Here is a 16,198-nt window from a genome sequence, read left to right on the forward strand (position 1 = left end):
CTTAAAGAATGATAACCATGGTTCTAAGAAAGTGGCAAAGTAAATGAATATGCTCAAATAAAAAAAGCCTGACTCCCACTGAGTTAACCTTCCTTTGACTTTTGTAGGCGGTTGTCCCACTCCTTTCTGAGGACAGGTCAGTCACTGTGCCTGAGATGGAAAAACCTAGAGACAGGTAAACCTTGCAATTCTTCTTAACCAAACTTTAGGCCACTATTATTATTTATGTGCTCTAGAGAATGACACTGCTAAATAAATCTTCAAACATGTCCAACTTAGCCACTCAGACCAACTTAATAGCGAACTTAAATCTGCTAAACTTCCAATTAATTACAAGAAAACATATGCATCCAGGGTTGCTGTTCTCGTTTGGTGCCACTGTTTATATGTTGATTGCATTATTTTTGCAGTGTTTTCAATATCTGTCTGAATTGTGCTTTAAACGGGTGAAAATGCCTCGCCAAATCAGTAAAAAAATTCTGTGTTATGTTGTTAATCAGAAATAACTCTTTGTGTTCCTGAGACCCAACGTCAGACCATTCATTCAACCATTAACAAAGGGCAGTTTTCTAATAATCTTTTGGGTTTTTTCCCTTGCAGTCTTGTGCTGCCTCCAACCCAGTCCTCTTCAGATTCCTCCCCACCAGAAGTATCTGGCCCTTCTTCATCTCAGATGGCCACGAAAACTCGCCGACTCAGCTCCACCTCAACAGGAAAGCCCCCGCTTTCTGTGGAGGATGATTTTGAGAAACTAATATGGGAGATTTCAGGAGGCAAATTAGAAGCTGAGATCGACTTGGATCCTGGGAAGGATGAAGATGACCTTCTGCTTGAGCTATCAGAGATGATTGATAGCTGAAGGCAGTAGAACATTTAAAAAAAAAAAAAACAAAAACTGGACTTAGTTTCATCTATTATAACATTTACCCAAGATGATCATTTCTTTAGTCTAGAATTTGCCCCCAATCAGACGTATACCTCTGAATTACCTGTATGTGTCCTGGATTCCTTGGGGTCAGATTCTTAAAGTCCCTTGATAACCATTTTGTCCATTCGATACCATGGTTTAGCATCTATGAGAAAAATGTTCTTACACCTCCCCACAGAAAAACTGAGAGGGAGAACCAAGTCAAAGGGTGCAAGAGAACTTAGTGACTCCTTGAGGTGTTTGTCAGTTTGGGCTTTTTTCCTCTTTGCTGTAGTATTTCTTTTATGTATTGTCTTAATGTACTTATTAATGTAACCTGAGTTTGAAAAGGATGAAGACCAGCTGCTGCCAGTGAGGACCAAATTTCACACTACCACTAAACAAAAGATCCACTCTGTCTGCGTTAAATTGTATGTCTTTTTAAAGGTATTTGGAGATTCAACTAAGCTTTAGAGAAGGCTGAGCAGCTCTGGAAGCTTGTAATCTGGACATAACTTTTCAACCTGATTTCCATGCTTCTGCTGCTCTGTCAGCCTCTGAAGAGCAATAGCTAATTTATTATTACTGTAATTTTTTAAGGCTTTAAAGTGCCTCAGGGGTCCTCTGAAACTAATTTTCTATTTCTGGGATTCCCTGGATTCTTAATAAGAGATGGTGACATAATGATTAGAGGAATTCTTTTTTTAGCATGAAAGTTGTCCTTTCTCTTCTTCAGTACTTGCCTCCTACTGGCATTGAATTCTCACAGGGATTAAAATTGGTTAATTTTTTATTTCTAACTCTCCCAGCAAACTCCTCTTGCCCAGTTATTTATTTGGTGCCCTTTAACCACCAGAGGGGAAAAAATGAGCTCCTCCAAGCTGCCGATATTTATCTGTGGACTGGAGCAGCCCACCCAATGGTACTGTAGCAGGGATGACCGAGACGCTCTGGGGGTGTATTGTATACCTTCCAGTTTTCTTCATGTCTGAATTGAATTCTCTTTTCTTGATGTCAGTCTCCTGCATATCACCTCAAGGTTTAGACTTGTGAAGGAACAAGTATGATGGGGATACGAGTCTTGAAAGGAGACCTATTGTACATAATCAGAAGGAAGAGGAAAAAAGGACTTGTCCGTTTTGATACTTTGCTGTAGGTGGCCAGTTTTGTTCCTCATAGGGAAATCTGATCCACCTGTCGTGTTGGCTCCTAAGGAACTGCTGTTGTAAGCGGCTCATCAAGAGTTGAACCTCATGTAGCCTTGTTGGGAATATGGAAAAGGAAGAAAGCCACAGGACTGCCCATTCAGTCTTGGGAAGATCTGGATGATTCTGCACACAAGCAAAAATGACTTGAAATTTATGTACAGACACCTCTCTACCAATCCATCTTCAGCTGACTGAATGTTGTATAATAGCCCTTCTCCAAAGCAGGGGTGGAATGTTCTGGTTTCACCACAGATTTTCTACTCATTTCATTTTTGGAATCAGCTTAAAGATTCCAGGTCCCTTTTGTATATAACCTTTATTCTTTTTCTTTTTTAAAAATAATTTTGTTTCATATTTAAAGTCCTTGTATTAGTCAATGATTCATGTTCAGCATTATTTGAACCATTTGCCATTACAAGAAAGAGAAATACTTATTTGTGTTTTAAATAAAACTGGTGTAGGAAAGTCTGGACTTAATGAGTTAAGTGGTCATACATCACTTCAGCCTAGGATCTGCCTCAATGGGGGGGGTCCAGTCAGAATGTTGTTGGCCTCTTTTGTAAATGCTCCAATTTCACAGATGCTGTGTGGCTTTAGAAACTTCTCACAAGGACGTATTGCCAAACTTACCCAGAAGTATGCTGTTTTAGCCACATATACTTTAGGAAAGAACTAACATTAAATGGGGAGGATTTTATCATTGTTAACTCAGGTAATGCCATTAATTTTTTAAAGATTCATTTTTTTATTTTAGAGGGCATGTGCACACCAGTGGGGAGATGGGCAGAGGGGGAGAGAGAATCCCAAGCATATTCCCATTGAGCACGGAGCCCGATGCAGGGCTTGATCTCACGACCCTGAGATCAAGACCTGAGCGGAAATCAAGAGTTGGACGTTTGACGATTGAGCCACCTGGGGACCCCAATGCCATTTAATTTTTTTAAAGGAAAGAGGATTTAGAAGTGATCATAGATGGATTCATTTAAGAACTTTGAAGCATGAAGTCATATAAAAAATTTCAGAGAAGTCCCAAGTGTTAAGTAGTATGCCAGTTTTTAAGGGAATACACATAAATTTGTTAGCAACCAACAACATAGATTTTTTTCCTAATAAGTTCAACTTTTCACAAAAACAGATTGGGGGCTTCTGGGTGTCTGGCTCCCCTGTTAGCAAGGGAGTCTGCTTGAGATTCTCTCCCTTTGCCCCAACCCCCTTCGTGCACACTTGTGTGTGCACGCCCTCTCTCTAAAATAATCTTTAAAAAAAAAATCAGAAACATTCTGTATTGGGTTTTAAGTGATGATGGTTTTCAGTTTTAACAGAAGAGGGCCCAAATGGGGACCCCGGGGTGGCTCAGTCAGTTAAGCATCTGCCTTCAGCTCAGGCAATGATCCCAGAACCCTGGGATCAAGTCCCGCATCAGGCCCCTTGCTCAGCAGGGAGCCTGCTTCTCCCTCTGCTTGTGCTCTTTCTCTGACAAATAATCTTTTTAAAAAAAAAAAAAGGGTCCAAATGTGTTGCAGTTTGGCCACAGCCGAAGTTTCAAGATAGTTTGTGACTCATGTTTTTGTCTCAAGATAAATGATCCCTAAAGTTCTGACCTTAACTTCAAATCCCAATAGGTCCTCTCAGATGACCAAAACAGAGTTTTTCACCTCTCCAATCTTTGAAACCACCATAGAGTTAGATTGATAACTAATACTGTTTCAGAAATAAAGCTTAATCTATGTTGATCAAAGTACAGTGTTACTTTTCTAAAATTGTGGCCTCATTTTGCTGGAATATTTCGGCAATTCTTTAAAATGGATTGCTTTTTGGGCGCGTGGGTGGCTCAGTTGGTTAAGCGACTGCCTTCGGCTCAGGTCATGATCCCGGAGTTCCGGGATCGAGTCCCACATCGGGCTCCCTGCTCAGCAAGGACCCTGCTTCTCCCTCTGACCCTCCCCCCTCTCATGTACTCTCTCTCTCATTCTCACTCTCTCAAATAAATAAATCTTCAAAAGAATGGTGCCAGAGTTGATACAAATTCATGCACATATCTCTCAAAGAATTATCTACTCCATAATATCAATAATGCATACTCAATAAAATAATATTAAAAATTTTTTAAAAAATGGATTGCTTTTTGTCAGTTTAGCAACAGGAAATGGGTGGTCTCCAGTTGCTGTCCAATATTTAAACAACATGCTATGCTACACTGGAAGATCACTGCTTTAGAAAGTATATTCCTATGTGCAACTGGGTTTGATCTACTGACTTTCAAGAGCTCTTTATTTCTTAAATCTGATTTTAGGAAGCTGCTTGAAAATCTTTGCAAGTTCCCACAACCCACACATCAGACTGCATTAATAACTTATTCTCCAAACTGTGCTTCAACTTAATTGAATTTGCAAAATGATGTTAAGGGCATGAGCATAAAGAAAATTTTTGATCTTGACCATTTTCTTAACATTTTACAATAAAATGAGCAAAGAATCAGCAAAAATTAAGGAGTCACAGATTTCCTGGGAGCCTAAGAGGAAAGTACTCAGGTTGCATTTAACTGCTAAGGTGTTACAGAGGCTGAATCTATGGTGATGAGCAAGAAGCAGTGGATTCAAACTTGGCATTGCCTGTCCCTGGGTTTTTTGGGTCTTTGGCCCCATGTCTGGTTTGTCCTCAGGAGTAAGACAACAGCCTGCAGAGTTAAGAGTAAGGGTAAGCAGAGCCAGTCAGATTCTGAAGAAAGAGAAGAAAAAAATATTCAAATAGCCTCTTGTTTGTTGAATAAGTGAAATAGGGAATTGGCTGGATCAAGAAGACTAGAAACGAGAAATTTCAAGGGAAGAGTGAAGCAAAATGGAAGGAATCCTTACCTGACAGGTGTATACGGTGAAGGAGGTCCCTTCTTTGGGTTGGGGATCTCAAGGAGGGTGGCCGAGCTTAGAAAAACAAGGGAACGTGAAATTAACACATCAGCATAACTGCCACAAAGTATTTTGGACTCCCGCCCCTTGAAGAGACTCAAAATAGAACCTAAATTCTAACCATCACTTAACACTACTGTCACCAGGGAGAGGAGTATGATGCAAACCCCTGCCCAAGAAATAGAGGAAGTACTTTTAAGAGAAAGGTATCAGGGGGCACCTGGGTGGCTCAGTTGGTTAAACCACTGCCTTCAGCTCAGGTCATGATCCCAGGGTCCTGGGATCGAGCCCCACATCGGGCTCCCTGCTCATGCAGTAAGCCTGCTTCTCCCTCTGCCTGCCGCTCCCCCTGCTTGTGCTCTCTCTCTGTCTCTCGCTATCTCTGTGTGTCAAATAAATAAATCTTAAAAAAAAAAGGTATCAGGAATGAAGTAGGTGCAAGCATAAGTAGATGATGCTATAGAGGGAATGAGAAGTCTGTTTGAGACTGGTCAGGAAAGGCTTCCTTGAGGTGCCAGAGCTGGAGTTTTGTGTAGCTTGCCTAGCAAAGTAGATGGTGTGAGCTACTAACAAGGCCAACACAGCAGGTAAGGTTTGTTTACAGTGACCTCTGACCATCCCATTGCTACTTTCTCAGGCTCTGCTTTGTCTTATTCTTGCTCTCAATTTGCTGTCAACCATTCTTGGCTGAAGTGTAAACTGATCTTTTAATCAAAGATTTTAAATGCAAATCTGAGTCACTGCTTTGAAAAGTCTTCCAATCTTTCCCTCTCCCTCCACAATTATATTCAGGTCCCTTAGCATGGCATGCAAGGCCCTGTCCTCCCAGCCTCCTGCCTCACCCTTGATGCTCTCCACTCCAGTAAAACCAAGCCGTCCACTTCCCTTGAACACTAATCTCTCTCCAGCCCTTTGCCTTTGTTAACGCTGTCTTTCTCCCTAGAAGTCTCTTCTTTTGGCTAACTCCTACACATCCTATGGCCTCCAGGCTACTCTCCCAACACTCTATTCTTCCTCTCCCCAAATTGGGGTTTGGTGTCCATCCACCAGGCATACGCTATTTGTTTACCTCCAACATTTTTAAAATTGTTTACCTGTCCATCCTCCTCAGCAGAACAGAAACTTGAGACAGAGATTCTTACTGACCTATATATTCTCAATACCTAGTATCGTAACAAAATACCACAGACTGGATGGTTTAAGCAACAGAAATTTCTCTCAGTTCTGGAGGTTTGAAGTCCAAGACAAGGTGTTTGAAAATTTTTTTCTGAGGCTTCTCTATGGTTTGCAGGTGCCACCTTCTCTGTCCTCATGTGGTCTTTCCTCTACGTGTACATGTCTGTATTTTAATGTCTCGACGGACACCAGCTGTCTTGGATTAGGGCCCACCCATATGATTTCATTTAACCTTAATTACCTCTTTAAGGGCCTATCTCCAACTACAGTCACATTCTGAGATGCTGGGGGGTTAGAGCTTCAACATATGCGTTTCAGGGAGCACACTTCAGCCCACAACAAAAGGCATTCAATAAACATTTGCTGAATGAATGAAAAAGCTCTTGGCCCATATACCCATGTCAGCGGCTGCCGATCTTTGCTAGACTGCCCTGTCTTTGCAACCCCATTCTTTGGAATGCTTATCAATAATATTCAGCAAGCCGTGAGATGGAAGGAACTTCCAGCTAAGAGGAAGGATGTTCTTCAGTATTTAGGAGGCCCGGAACTGACTCTTTTCTTAGGGTGCATCTCTTTGGTATTTGTTGTTGTTTTTTAAAAATTTTATTTTTAAGTAATCTCTACATACACCCAGCTGGGGCTCAAACTCACAACCCCAAGATCAAGAGTTGCACGTTCCACTGAATGAGCCGGCCAGGCGCCACTCGGTATATCTCTTTGGACCAGTGATTTTTTTTTTTTTAAGATTTTATTTATTTGACAGAGAGAGACACAGCGAGAGAGGGAACACAAGAAGGGGGAGTGGGAGAGGGAGAAGCAGGCTTCCCACGGAGCAGGGAGCCCGATGCGGGGCTCGATCCCAGGACCCTGGGATCATGACCTGAGCCAAAGGCAGACGCTTAACGACTGAGCCACCCAGGCACCCCTGGACCAGTCATTCTTAATTAAGATTACTATCTTAATTAAGCTATTTTACAGACACCTCTGGGAGTGTCATGAAAATCTCAAATTTTGCAAGAATGTTATGATTAGTTGTAATTTAAAAAGAGAAACTAGTTTCATAGTACCTTCCACTACCTAATGAATTTATGGAACTGGTGATACAGTTGACCCTTGAACAACACCAGTCTGAACTACACAGATCCACTCATATATGGATTTTTTTTTTAAAGAGTTGACAGCAAAAGCCACAAGGCATTTATCTACAAATGCCCAACCCAGTCTTCAAGGGACCCAACAGAAGGCAACTGATGCAGGCGTCAAGTCTGCCACCCTCTAAATTCTCGGGAGGCCTCTGAGGCCCTCAGCAGCCCCTGGAAGCCCCAGGACCCGGCAGGGCAGTAGGTCGCCCTGTGTGCCTACAGGGTGATCAAGTTGAGTGCCAAAGGTTGGTGGGCAGGAGGGTGGGCTGAGACAAAAGCCCAAAGGGGTGGGATGGCACTGCATAGGGAGCCCTGATCCCTGAGTTCTCTGAGCACTGGGCTCCCAGAGGCCAGTGAACTCACGTGTGGCTGCAGCTGCCCATGGCCACGGGCCTGTGGTATACCTCCAGGCCACTGGGGCAGATGTACTGTGCATCCAGGCCCTTGTCACAGCCCACAGGCCCACCTGGGGGCTGCCCCTGCTAAACCAAAGCCTCCAGGCTACAGAACAGCACTATACTGGGGCCAGGCCTGCCACGACCCTGTCCCCTCCCAGCCTGGCTAGCCTATACTCAGGTTTTTTTCAATGAATATATGTACAGTACACTGTAAATTTTATTTTCTCTTATGATTTTTTTTTAAGATTTTATTTATTCGAGTGAGAGAGAGAACATGAGCGGGGGGAGGGGCAGAGGGAGAAGCAGACTCCCCACTGAGCAGGGAGCGGGATGCGGAACTCTATCTTAGGACCCTGGGATCATGACCTGAGCCGAAGGCAGATGATTGATAGACTGAGCCACCCAGGCGCCCACTGCCTTGTTATTTTAAACAATGCTGCAATGATTACATTATATCACACATGTAAGTTTACCTGTAGGTTTAAATATCTAATAGTGCAGCTTAATAATTTATATTTCCACCACTCTTTGATCTTTGTCTATGGCTTCTCAGTGTAGTTTAACATGCATGCCTCATAATGAGTGAAGTTGGGCATCTTTTCATATGTTGGAAGACCACCTATATTTCCTTTACTATAAACTGATTGTTCACCCACCTCCATTGCCAATTTTTATTTTGGATCTTTGTGTCAGTTTCTGGCTGCAAATTCTTTAATCTTTAACAGAGGTGGGCTCTATTTTTCCAGCATTTGAATCTGGCCTGAGATGTGAACTGTATACTCGTTCCAAGCCTGGCCTTTAAAAGGTACTGTTGGCTTCAGCTTTGGTTTTTTGGAGGTCTGGGCCACCATTTAAGAAAGTCATCCTAGGGGTGCCTGGGTAGCTCAGTTGGTTAAGCATCTAACTCTTGATTTCGACTCAGGTCATGATCTCAGGATCATGAGACTGAGCCCCCCACCACCACCACCTCATTGGCTCCACACTGGGTGGATTCTCTCTCTTAAGATTCTCTCTCTCCCTCTCCCTCTGCCCCCCACCCCAACAGGCATGCGCTCACACTCTCTCTTTAAAAAACAGAAAGAAAGCATCCTACTCTGCAAGACAGACCAGGTGTGAGGCCCTGAGGCTGCACAGACGTGGAGATGGAGCCAAGTGAGGCCAGCTTTACACACACACACACACACACACACACACACACACACACACACACACACCCCAAACCCTTAAATATGCCTTCTGGAGCAAAAACAAATTGCCCAACTGAGAGCTGCCCAAATTCTTGACTCACAAAATCATGAATTATAACAAAATAGTTGTTGTTTTAAACTACCAAGTTTTGAAATATTTCTTTCACAGCAATAGAGATGAGAAAAGCATTTTTTTAAAGCTCTTTATATACTAGTAAAATTAGCCATTTCTGTTTGACGTGGTACAAACATACTTCTCCCTGATCTTTGACTCTGCTTACTGTGGTGGTGTTTTAGTCACCCAAAACTTTATGTGATTTTTACATAATTGAATTTATCACTTTTTCTTCTAAAAACCAGCGAGAGCATACAATTGAGAAAAAGACAGTTGTTAAGAAGAAAGAGGCAATGTTTATGATTAAACTCGATAAACTAGCAAGAAGAAACTAAAAACTAAAGAAAACTGAAAAATTCCCAAAGACTCAAAGGGAAATTTGAACAAATAGACATAAGGTAGTTTAAAAAAATTGATTCTAAGTTTTTCTCAAGTTTAATGTAATCATAGTAAAAATACCAGAAGGATTCTTTTAATTAGATAATTCTAAAATAAGAACAGCTAAGAAAGTTCTATCGACTTCTACAGTCCTACCAAATAAGGAAAATCATACAGTACTTACAAGAGTGACACTGGAAATACACAAAGATCAACTGGGCAAAATATAAACTATACATATATACATACACTTGTATATTATAAATGTGGCATTTTATTTTTTAAAAAAATTATTTAAGATTTTATTTATTTATTTGACAGAGAGAGACACAGTGAGAGAGGGAACATAAGCAGGGGAAGCAGGAGAGGGAGAAGCAGGCTTCCCATGGAGCAGGGAGCCAGATGCGGGGCTCAATCCCAGGACCCCGGGATCATGACCTGAGCCGAAGGCAGACGCTTAACCAACTGAGCCACCCAGGCGCCCTATAAATGTGGCATTTTAAATTAAATGGGGAACAATAGTTTTTTGTAAATGGTAATGGTAAAACTGGGTAGCTGTCTAGATATTATAAAGTTCTATCAGTTCTAGGATATACTGGGATAACATTTTAGATGGAAAAAGATTTAAATGTAAAAAAGCAAAATCACTTAAGAGAAAAAATAAGGGCGCCTGGGTGGCTCAGCCAGGTAAGCATCCCACTCTTAATTTTGGCTCAGGTCATGAACTCGGGGTCATGAGATAGACCCCTGCATCAGGCTCTGTGCTCAGCCAGGAGTCAGCTTGAGATTCTCTCTCTCCCTCTTTCTCTCTTTCTAAAATACATAAATAAATCTTTAAAAATAAAGGAAAAAACAAATCTCATGAGTTTTATAATCAGATGACTGGTTATAGGGATCAATCCCCAAAAGTTTAGGAATCATGACTTCAGAGACAGGAAATTGCAAGTGTAGCTAAGCATCTCTGCATCTGAAATGAGACAGGTATGATAGTTTCTTCCATCCATGCCACCTTGGAATTCAACTGATCCTGTTTACTTTGTGGACAACATAACCCTCTATTGGGATTGGAGGGGGGACTTTTTTTTTAAAACAATTATTCCATGCAGTTTCTAGCTTTTTATATTTCAAAACTCACTTTCATATCCTTTGATGTCAACATTTTTATGAGGTATTAATATCATCCTCAACAGAAGACCTCAGTTTAAGCAAGTTATGATACTGCCACTTGCCCCTGTCCCCTTGGAGGAATCCCTTCAACTCCGATCTCAGTTTCTCCATCTGTAAAATGGGTATTCTGGTCAAATACCATTTCTGCCAGGCCTCAAGCCACTGACAAAACCTAACAGATTCCAGCTCCTCCCTTCCCAACTGTGTTACCCTGGAAACGACGCGTTCCATCCAACACGGAGGCCTTGCTGAGTCCACACACATGCTACCCCTTCACTGAAATCCCCAACCCCACGATGAAAGACCCTGTCATCTCCATCTTGGTGACAACGAAGCCGAGACACGGCAAGGCTGAGGAACTTACCCCTTGGTCAAACACACCGTAAGCGAGTTGCATTTGGGCCCAGCCATCAGATTTCAGGGCTTCCCCGCTAGCCATGCCCTGTCGCCACCTTACAGTAAAGCCCCACAAAGGAGACGGAAGTGGAATCGGCTACACAGCGAACCACAGCGCCTCGCTTTTGAATTCGAATTGTCTGTGGCTGCGAGGGCCAGGTGTGGGGGGCCCCCCCGAACTGGGGCTTCTCGCCACCATACCCTCTAGACGGCGATGCGGCCCATCATGCCTAAATTCCAGGGAAACAGGCCTTAGGAAAAGCACTAGACCAACCCATCTCACAGAGAGAGGCACGCAGTGTGACCACTCGACTGTTTAAAGCCGACACATAAAATGGAGCCGTGATGGCGCCGGAGTCCGCGCCACTTCTCGAGGCGGCCGCCCAAGCGAAGCCCCTCGGCACCTCCTCCAGACTGCCTCCAGGTGGCGCTGGAGGACCGACTCACGTTCTAAAGTGCACAGCCTCCTTCTGGCTTCCCTCAGGGGATATAGAGCACAGAGAAAAGCAACACCCATGCTAGAGAGGCATTTCCCAGGAGCCGCCCCAGGTCGCCTCGCGTGCGCCATACACTTCCGCTTCCGGTTCTTTATTCCGGAAGTTGCTTTCTGAGGTAGCGCGCGGTCTTTGTCGGCTTCCACCATGGCGTACCGTGGCCAGGGCCAAAAAGTGCAGAAGGTGATGGTTCAGCCCATCGTATCCTACGCAGGATGTCAGGACTAGGAGGTTCGGAGCAGACCGAGAGCAGGCCTGAGGGAGCGGAGTGCAGACCCACATCCCATGAGCCCCCGGGGCCCCTGTGGCCGGGAGAAAGCGCGGGTAGTTGAAGACCGGGTGGGAGGTGGGCTTGGGCCGACCCCTGCGGTGGGAAATGCAGGAGGGGCGCGGATGAGCGAAAGGAAGACAGCTTTAATTAGGAACTGAGTGAAAGTGGGAGTCGTCGGTCTCGGGGAGGAGGAAGATGTCGGCACCAAGAAATTCCAGGAGAGTAAGAGTGGGCGGGGATTCCTTCAGAACCTTTCGGGGAACCCCTAACCAGTGCCTAGCTGGACACTATTCATTGCATGGGCACCGCACCTCGTGTTGAGAAAACAAGGGCGAGATGGGGGTAGAATCGACCAGTGTCGGGGGGCACCGTCTACTCTGTGCGTGTATTTTTCCCTTAACCATTGGTACAGAATCTCATCTTCAGATACTTGCAAAATGTACGTAAGTTAATCTGTTCTCTGTTGTTTTGTAATTCCTTTTTAAGTAAGAGTTGAATTTATTTGGCTATTTGTGTCATCCTGTCTGATCAGCGTGTTCTAGAGTTAAAAATAGGTGGAACTGGGGAGGTTGGCCGGCTCAGTCGGTAGAGCAAGTGACTCGATCTTGGAGTAGTGAGTTCGAGCCCCACGTTGCGTGTCGAGATTACTTTAAAAAATTAATAATAAGTGAAACTAGAGATTGAAGGGGTATTTGAGGGGAAGGGGCTCAGGGAAAGCTCTAATGTAATGAAATGTCAACCCCAAGCATTGAGAGAATTGTGTCATCATTTGCAAGACCAAAATCACTAATTTCAAAACAAATCCTGGCAGACATGACTGGTATTTGGGTACTTTTGTTGGTAGTAATTATGGTTAGAACATTGGAACCTCTCTCCTTTTTTTCTCCTGGGATGAAACATTGGAAGAAGAATCCTATCGACTTTAAACCAGGTAGTAAGGTGGGAGGGGACGACTTAAATATAGAAAAGATGCCAAAAAAGGAAGAGGGGAGGGAGAGGTTCAGAGGCTGTTGTGACAGCCCGCTTTCCTTTGGGGGGATTTTTAGCAACTCAAATTGTGAGGTGGTAGGGCAAAGTATTTAAATTATTTTGGAAAGAAAATGTAGTTTCTGTTACTCTGACAAATTTTAGTGTGTGATAACATATTTGGAAACAGATTAATTTCAAGCTATTGTAGTTTTTTTTTTTAAGTAATCTCTACAGCCAACATGGGACTCCAACCCACAACCCCAAGATCAAGAGTCACACGCTTCACCAACTGAGCCAGCTAGTTGCCCCAAGCCATTGTAATTTTTAATCACCAAATTTGAGGGTCCTTCCCCTAGTTGTTAAATGTGAGGGAAGCTAGGAACCTTAGAGAAAGCTGTTTTGAAGCTGGATTTTGCTATAGCAGATAAGAAAGAAGCCCTTGATCATTGGAAATTACTGCTTTGTGCTACACTGTCAATTTGCAGTCTAAATGCATTGAGATGAGAAGCAGTAAGAAATATGATTGAGTCCCAAGACCACAGGAAAATTATTAACTTAGTGCTAATATAGCATTTATTGAGAATGTTTCTTGGCAAGTAATTAGTCTTGGTTATCAATTCTTGGATATGATTCAAGTAGTTAAAATTCTTGGCTTTTACTTTTTAAGGTTTTCTTTAGGAGCCATTATTTCTCTATTGTTTGACCAGAGTGACTGGGTTTTGTTCACTTGTTTTCTTAACATAACAATTTTTTTTCAGAGATCTCGAATTCAGGTGTGGCTTTATGAGCAAGTGAACATGCGAATAGAGGGCTGTATCATTGTGAGTACCCAGGATGTTTTATCTCATAGCAGTAAATGATTTCACAAAAATGCCCAGCCAGAGCAGTGTACAAAAAGTCAAAGACCCAACAACCCAAGCAAAGTTCTTCAGGGCCACTATCCTTGTCTCGTTCTATTTGATGGCGGTTGGGTCATTCGTAAAAGAGGGAAAATTCATTTTTTAAAATTATTTAAATAACAGTGTTAGTATTTGAAGGAGGGAACAAAAGAAATAAAATTAGAGTGGGGTGAAAATTAATGGTGTATTAGTTCTATATTGGGTGATACCTGAATAGAGCTTGGTGGAGTTAGTTAAATAAGATTTTCAGGATAGCAGAATACCCTAAATAATGTGTGTGTGAAGGGGTATTTTAGAGAGAGGGAGGTGGGGAGGGGCAGAGGGAGAGGTAGAGAGAAATTCAGTCTGAGTTGCAGAGCCAGACTAGGGGCCTGATCCCAGGACCGTGAGATCGTGACCTGAGCTGAAACCAAGAGGCAGATGCCCAACTAACTGCGCTTCCCAGGCATCCCATCTCTAAATAATGTTTTAAGATTTTGTTTACTTATTTGAGAGAGCAAGAGAACGTGAATGCCGAAGTGGGAGGAGGAGCAGAGGGAGAGGAAGAAGCAGATTCCCCACTGAGCAGGGAGCCTGACATAGGGCTTGATCCCAGGACACTGAGATCATGACCTGAGCCAAAAGCAGACACTTAACTGACTGAGCCACCCAAGCGCCCCTAAGTAATGTTTTTTTTTTTTTTTTTTAAAGATTTTATTTATTTGAGAGAGAGAATGAGAGACAGCACGAGAGGGAAGAGGGTCAGAGGGAGAAGCAGACTCCCCGCTGAGCAGGGAGCCCGATGCGGGACTCGATCCCGGGACTCCAGGATCATGACCTGAGCCGAAGGCAGTGGCTTAACCAACTGAGCCACCCAGGCGCCCCCTAAGTAATGTTTTAAAGAAAGATAAAATATGGCTGAAAAGTATTATGTTAGGATATTAGGACACTTTGATATTACCTTCAGATATTGTAGATTGCATCAATAATCTCCCCTTCCCTGTTTACAGGTAGAAAAATAAACGTTATGGGTAGTGGCGAGAGTGTTTTGTAAGGAACATGGGAAGACTGGTGGCAGTGGAAGTTAATTCATATATGTACACACATAACTATATTGGACAAGTTATAAAAGAAAAGACCATGGTTCTTAGGTATAGCTAATCAAATCTTAAGTCCAAAAGGCTCCAGAGGTAATTTGTAGTACATTCTGGCTTTTTTTTTTTTTTTAAAGATTTTATTTATTTATTTGGGAGAGCACGAGAGGGAAGAGGGTCAGAGGGAGAAGCAGACTCCCTGCTGAGCAGGGAGCCCTATGTGGGACTTGATCCCAGGACTCCAGGATCATGACCTGAGCCGAAGGCAGTCGCTTAACCAACTGAGCCACCCAGGCGCCCACATTCTGGCTTTCTTGTTATTTAAAAAGAGGCTTTAGAAGGGAGGTGGTGTTTTAGCTTAAAAATCAGTGGAGAGATGAGTTTCTGAAATTAGTTGGCATTTTTGTATCTAGGTTGGTGTATTCATCTGGAGTGGTTGGGTATGATTTTACTTGAAAATGACAGTTGGCTTATTTTTCTAGGGTTTTGATGAGTACATGAACCTCGTATTAGATGATGCCGAAGAGATTCATTCTAAAACAAAGTCAAGAAAACAACTGGGTAAGAATATAGATGGCCTTTGGGAATTGTGGAAATTTTTATTCACTTGCAGAATTGAATGAGTTGCAACTCAGTTCATGTTTAAATTTAGTTTGCACTTGAGAATTTACTATGAGAGGGAGTAGTTCACTCTTGAAATTATCCTCTGCCACTTACAGCTAACCCCACTCCCATTTCTGCTTTTGTTTTTTCCACTCAGCTCTCACCAAGGTCACCAGAGACAAATGATGTTAAATCTAATGGTCACTGTTAGTCCTCATCAAACTCTGAACAGCATTTGGCACTGTTGGCCACTCCCACCTTAAAACACTTTGTTCCCTTGGCTCTGTGGTACTATACTCAGATTGTCACTTTTCATTTCTGTTTATTCCTTTTCAGACTTTTGTATATTCATTCTTTGAGACCCAGCCATTAAATGTTTTGAGTTGCTCGAGGCTTAGTTGTAGGTCCTTTTGTCATTTGGTCTTATTTACTAAGGCACTCAAGACTACCTTCAATTACCATCTACATATTGACCTCAGATTTACCTCTGTAGCCCTAGACCTATCTGAGCTTATTCAACATTTCTGCCTGAATGTCTCAAAGGCTTCTCAAAGTTAGCATGTCAGAAATCAAACTCACTTCCCACCCCTTACACACTCTTTTGGAGCTATTTTAGTGTTTCCTGCCTTACTGAATGGCACCAACCTCCATTCAGTTTACTGATTGATTTCTTTGTAACTACCTCATCCCCCTCCAGTTTGCTCTGCAGGCTGCAGTTATCTTTTAAAAGCACCAACCTGACCTCGTCGTCCTTTTACTTGAAATCCTTCAGTGACTTCCTGTTGCTAGGAGGATAAGAAAATCTTTAATGTATTCTGCAAGGTTCTTCATGATCTGGCCTTTTGTCCCTCTGCACGTTTTCTAGCACTCAGCTTCGTTTTCTGAGTTTCAGGGCAGTTCTAGTTAGAA

At 42.9% G+C, this 16,198-nt stretch overlaps 2 protein-coding genes and 1 long non-coding RNA gene across 8 annotated transcripts in view; 2 read left to right on the forward strand and 1 right to left on the reverse strand.

The window, feature by feature from the left end:
- ZC3H11A (zinc finger CCCH-type containing 11A) overlaps positions 1–2,592 on the forward strand; it is a 26,188-nt gene extending 23,596 nt beyond the window's left edge. Inside the window, exons 15-16 of the mRNA XM_025855248.2 lie at positions 108–175; positions 601–2,592. Coding sequence (XP_025711033.1) covers positions 108–175; positions 601–859 — 327 coding nt within the window. The 3' untranslated portion in view covers positions 860–2,592. The remainder of the gene's footprint in view (positions 1–107; positions 176–600) is intronic.
- The window catches only part of LOC112811253 (uncharacterized), a 24,564-nt gene extending 13,165 nt beyond the window's left edge, over positions 1–11,399 (reverse strand). The window contains exons 1-2 of the long non-coding RNA XR_003205019.2: positions 10,949–11,399; positions 4,971–5,036 (exon numbers count right to left, since the gene is read on the reverse strand). This is a non-coding gene — a long non-coding RNA (uncharacterized lncRNA). The remainder of the gene's footprint in view (positions 1–4,970; positions 5,037–10,948) is intronic.
- A 145-nt stretch (positions 11,400–11,544) lies between these two features.
- The window catches only part of SNRPE (small nuclear ribonucleoprotein polypeptide E), an 89,327-nt gene continuing 84,673 nt past the window's right edge, over positions 11,545–16,198 (forward strand). For 4 of the 6 annotated variants that reach the window (XR_012375784.1, XR_012375785.1, XM_073884460.1 and 1 more), the window contains exons 1-4: positions 11,545–11,675; positions 12,158–12,184; positions 13,473–13,535; positions 15,169–15,247. Coding sequence is in view for 4 of the 6 variants with exons in the window: in XM_073884460.1 (XP_073740561.1) it covers positions 11,622–11,675; positions 12,158–12,184; positions 13,473–13,535; positions 15,169–15,247 (223 nt within the window). In the remaining 2 variants the exon portion in view is untranslated. The remainder of the gene's footprint in view (positions 11,676–12,157; positions 12,185–13,472; positions 13,536–15,168; positions 15,248–16,198) is intronic. The other 2 variants (XM_025855251.2, XM_073884461.1) reach the window with 2 other exon arrangements.

This window comes from Callorhinus ursinus, unplaced genomic scaffold, assembly GCF_003265705.2.
Source record: "Callorhinus ursinus isolate GAN/ISIS: 27379988/994484 unplaced genomic scaffold, GSC_fseal_2.0 scaffold57, whole genome shotgun sequence".
Taxonomy (NCBI): domain Eukaryota; kingdom Metazoa; phylum Chordata; class Mammalia; order Carnivora; family Otariidae; genus Callorhinus; species Callorhinus ursinus.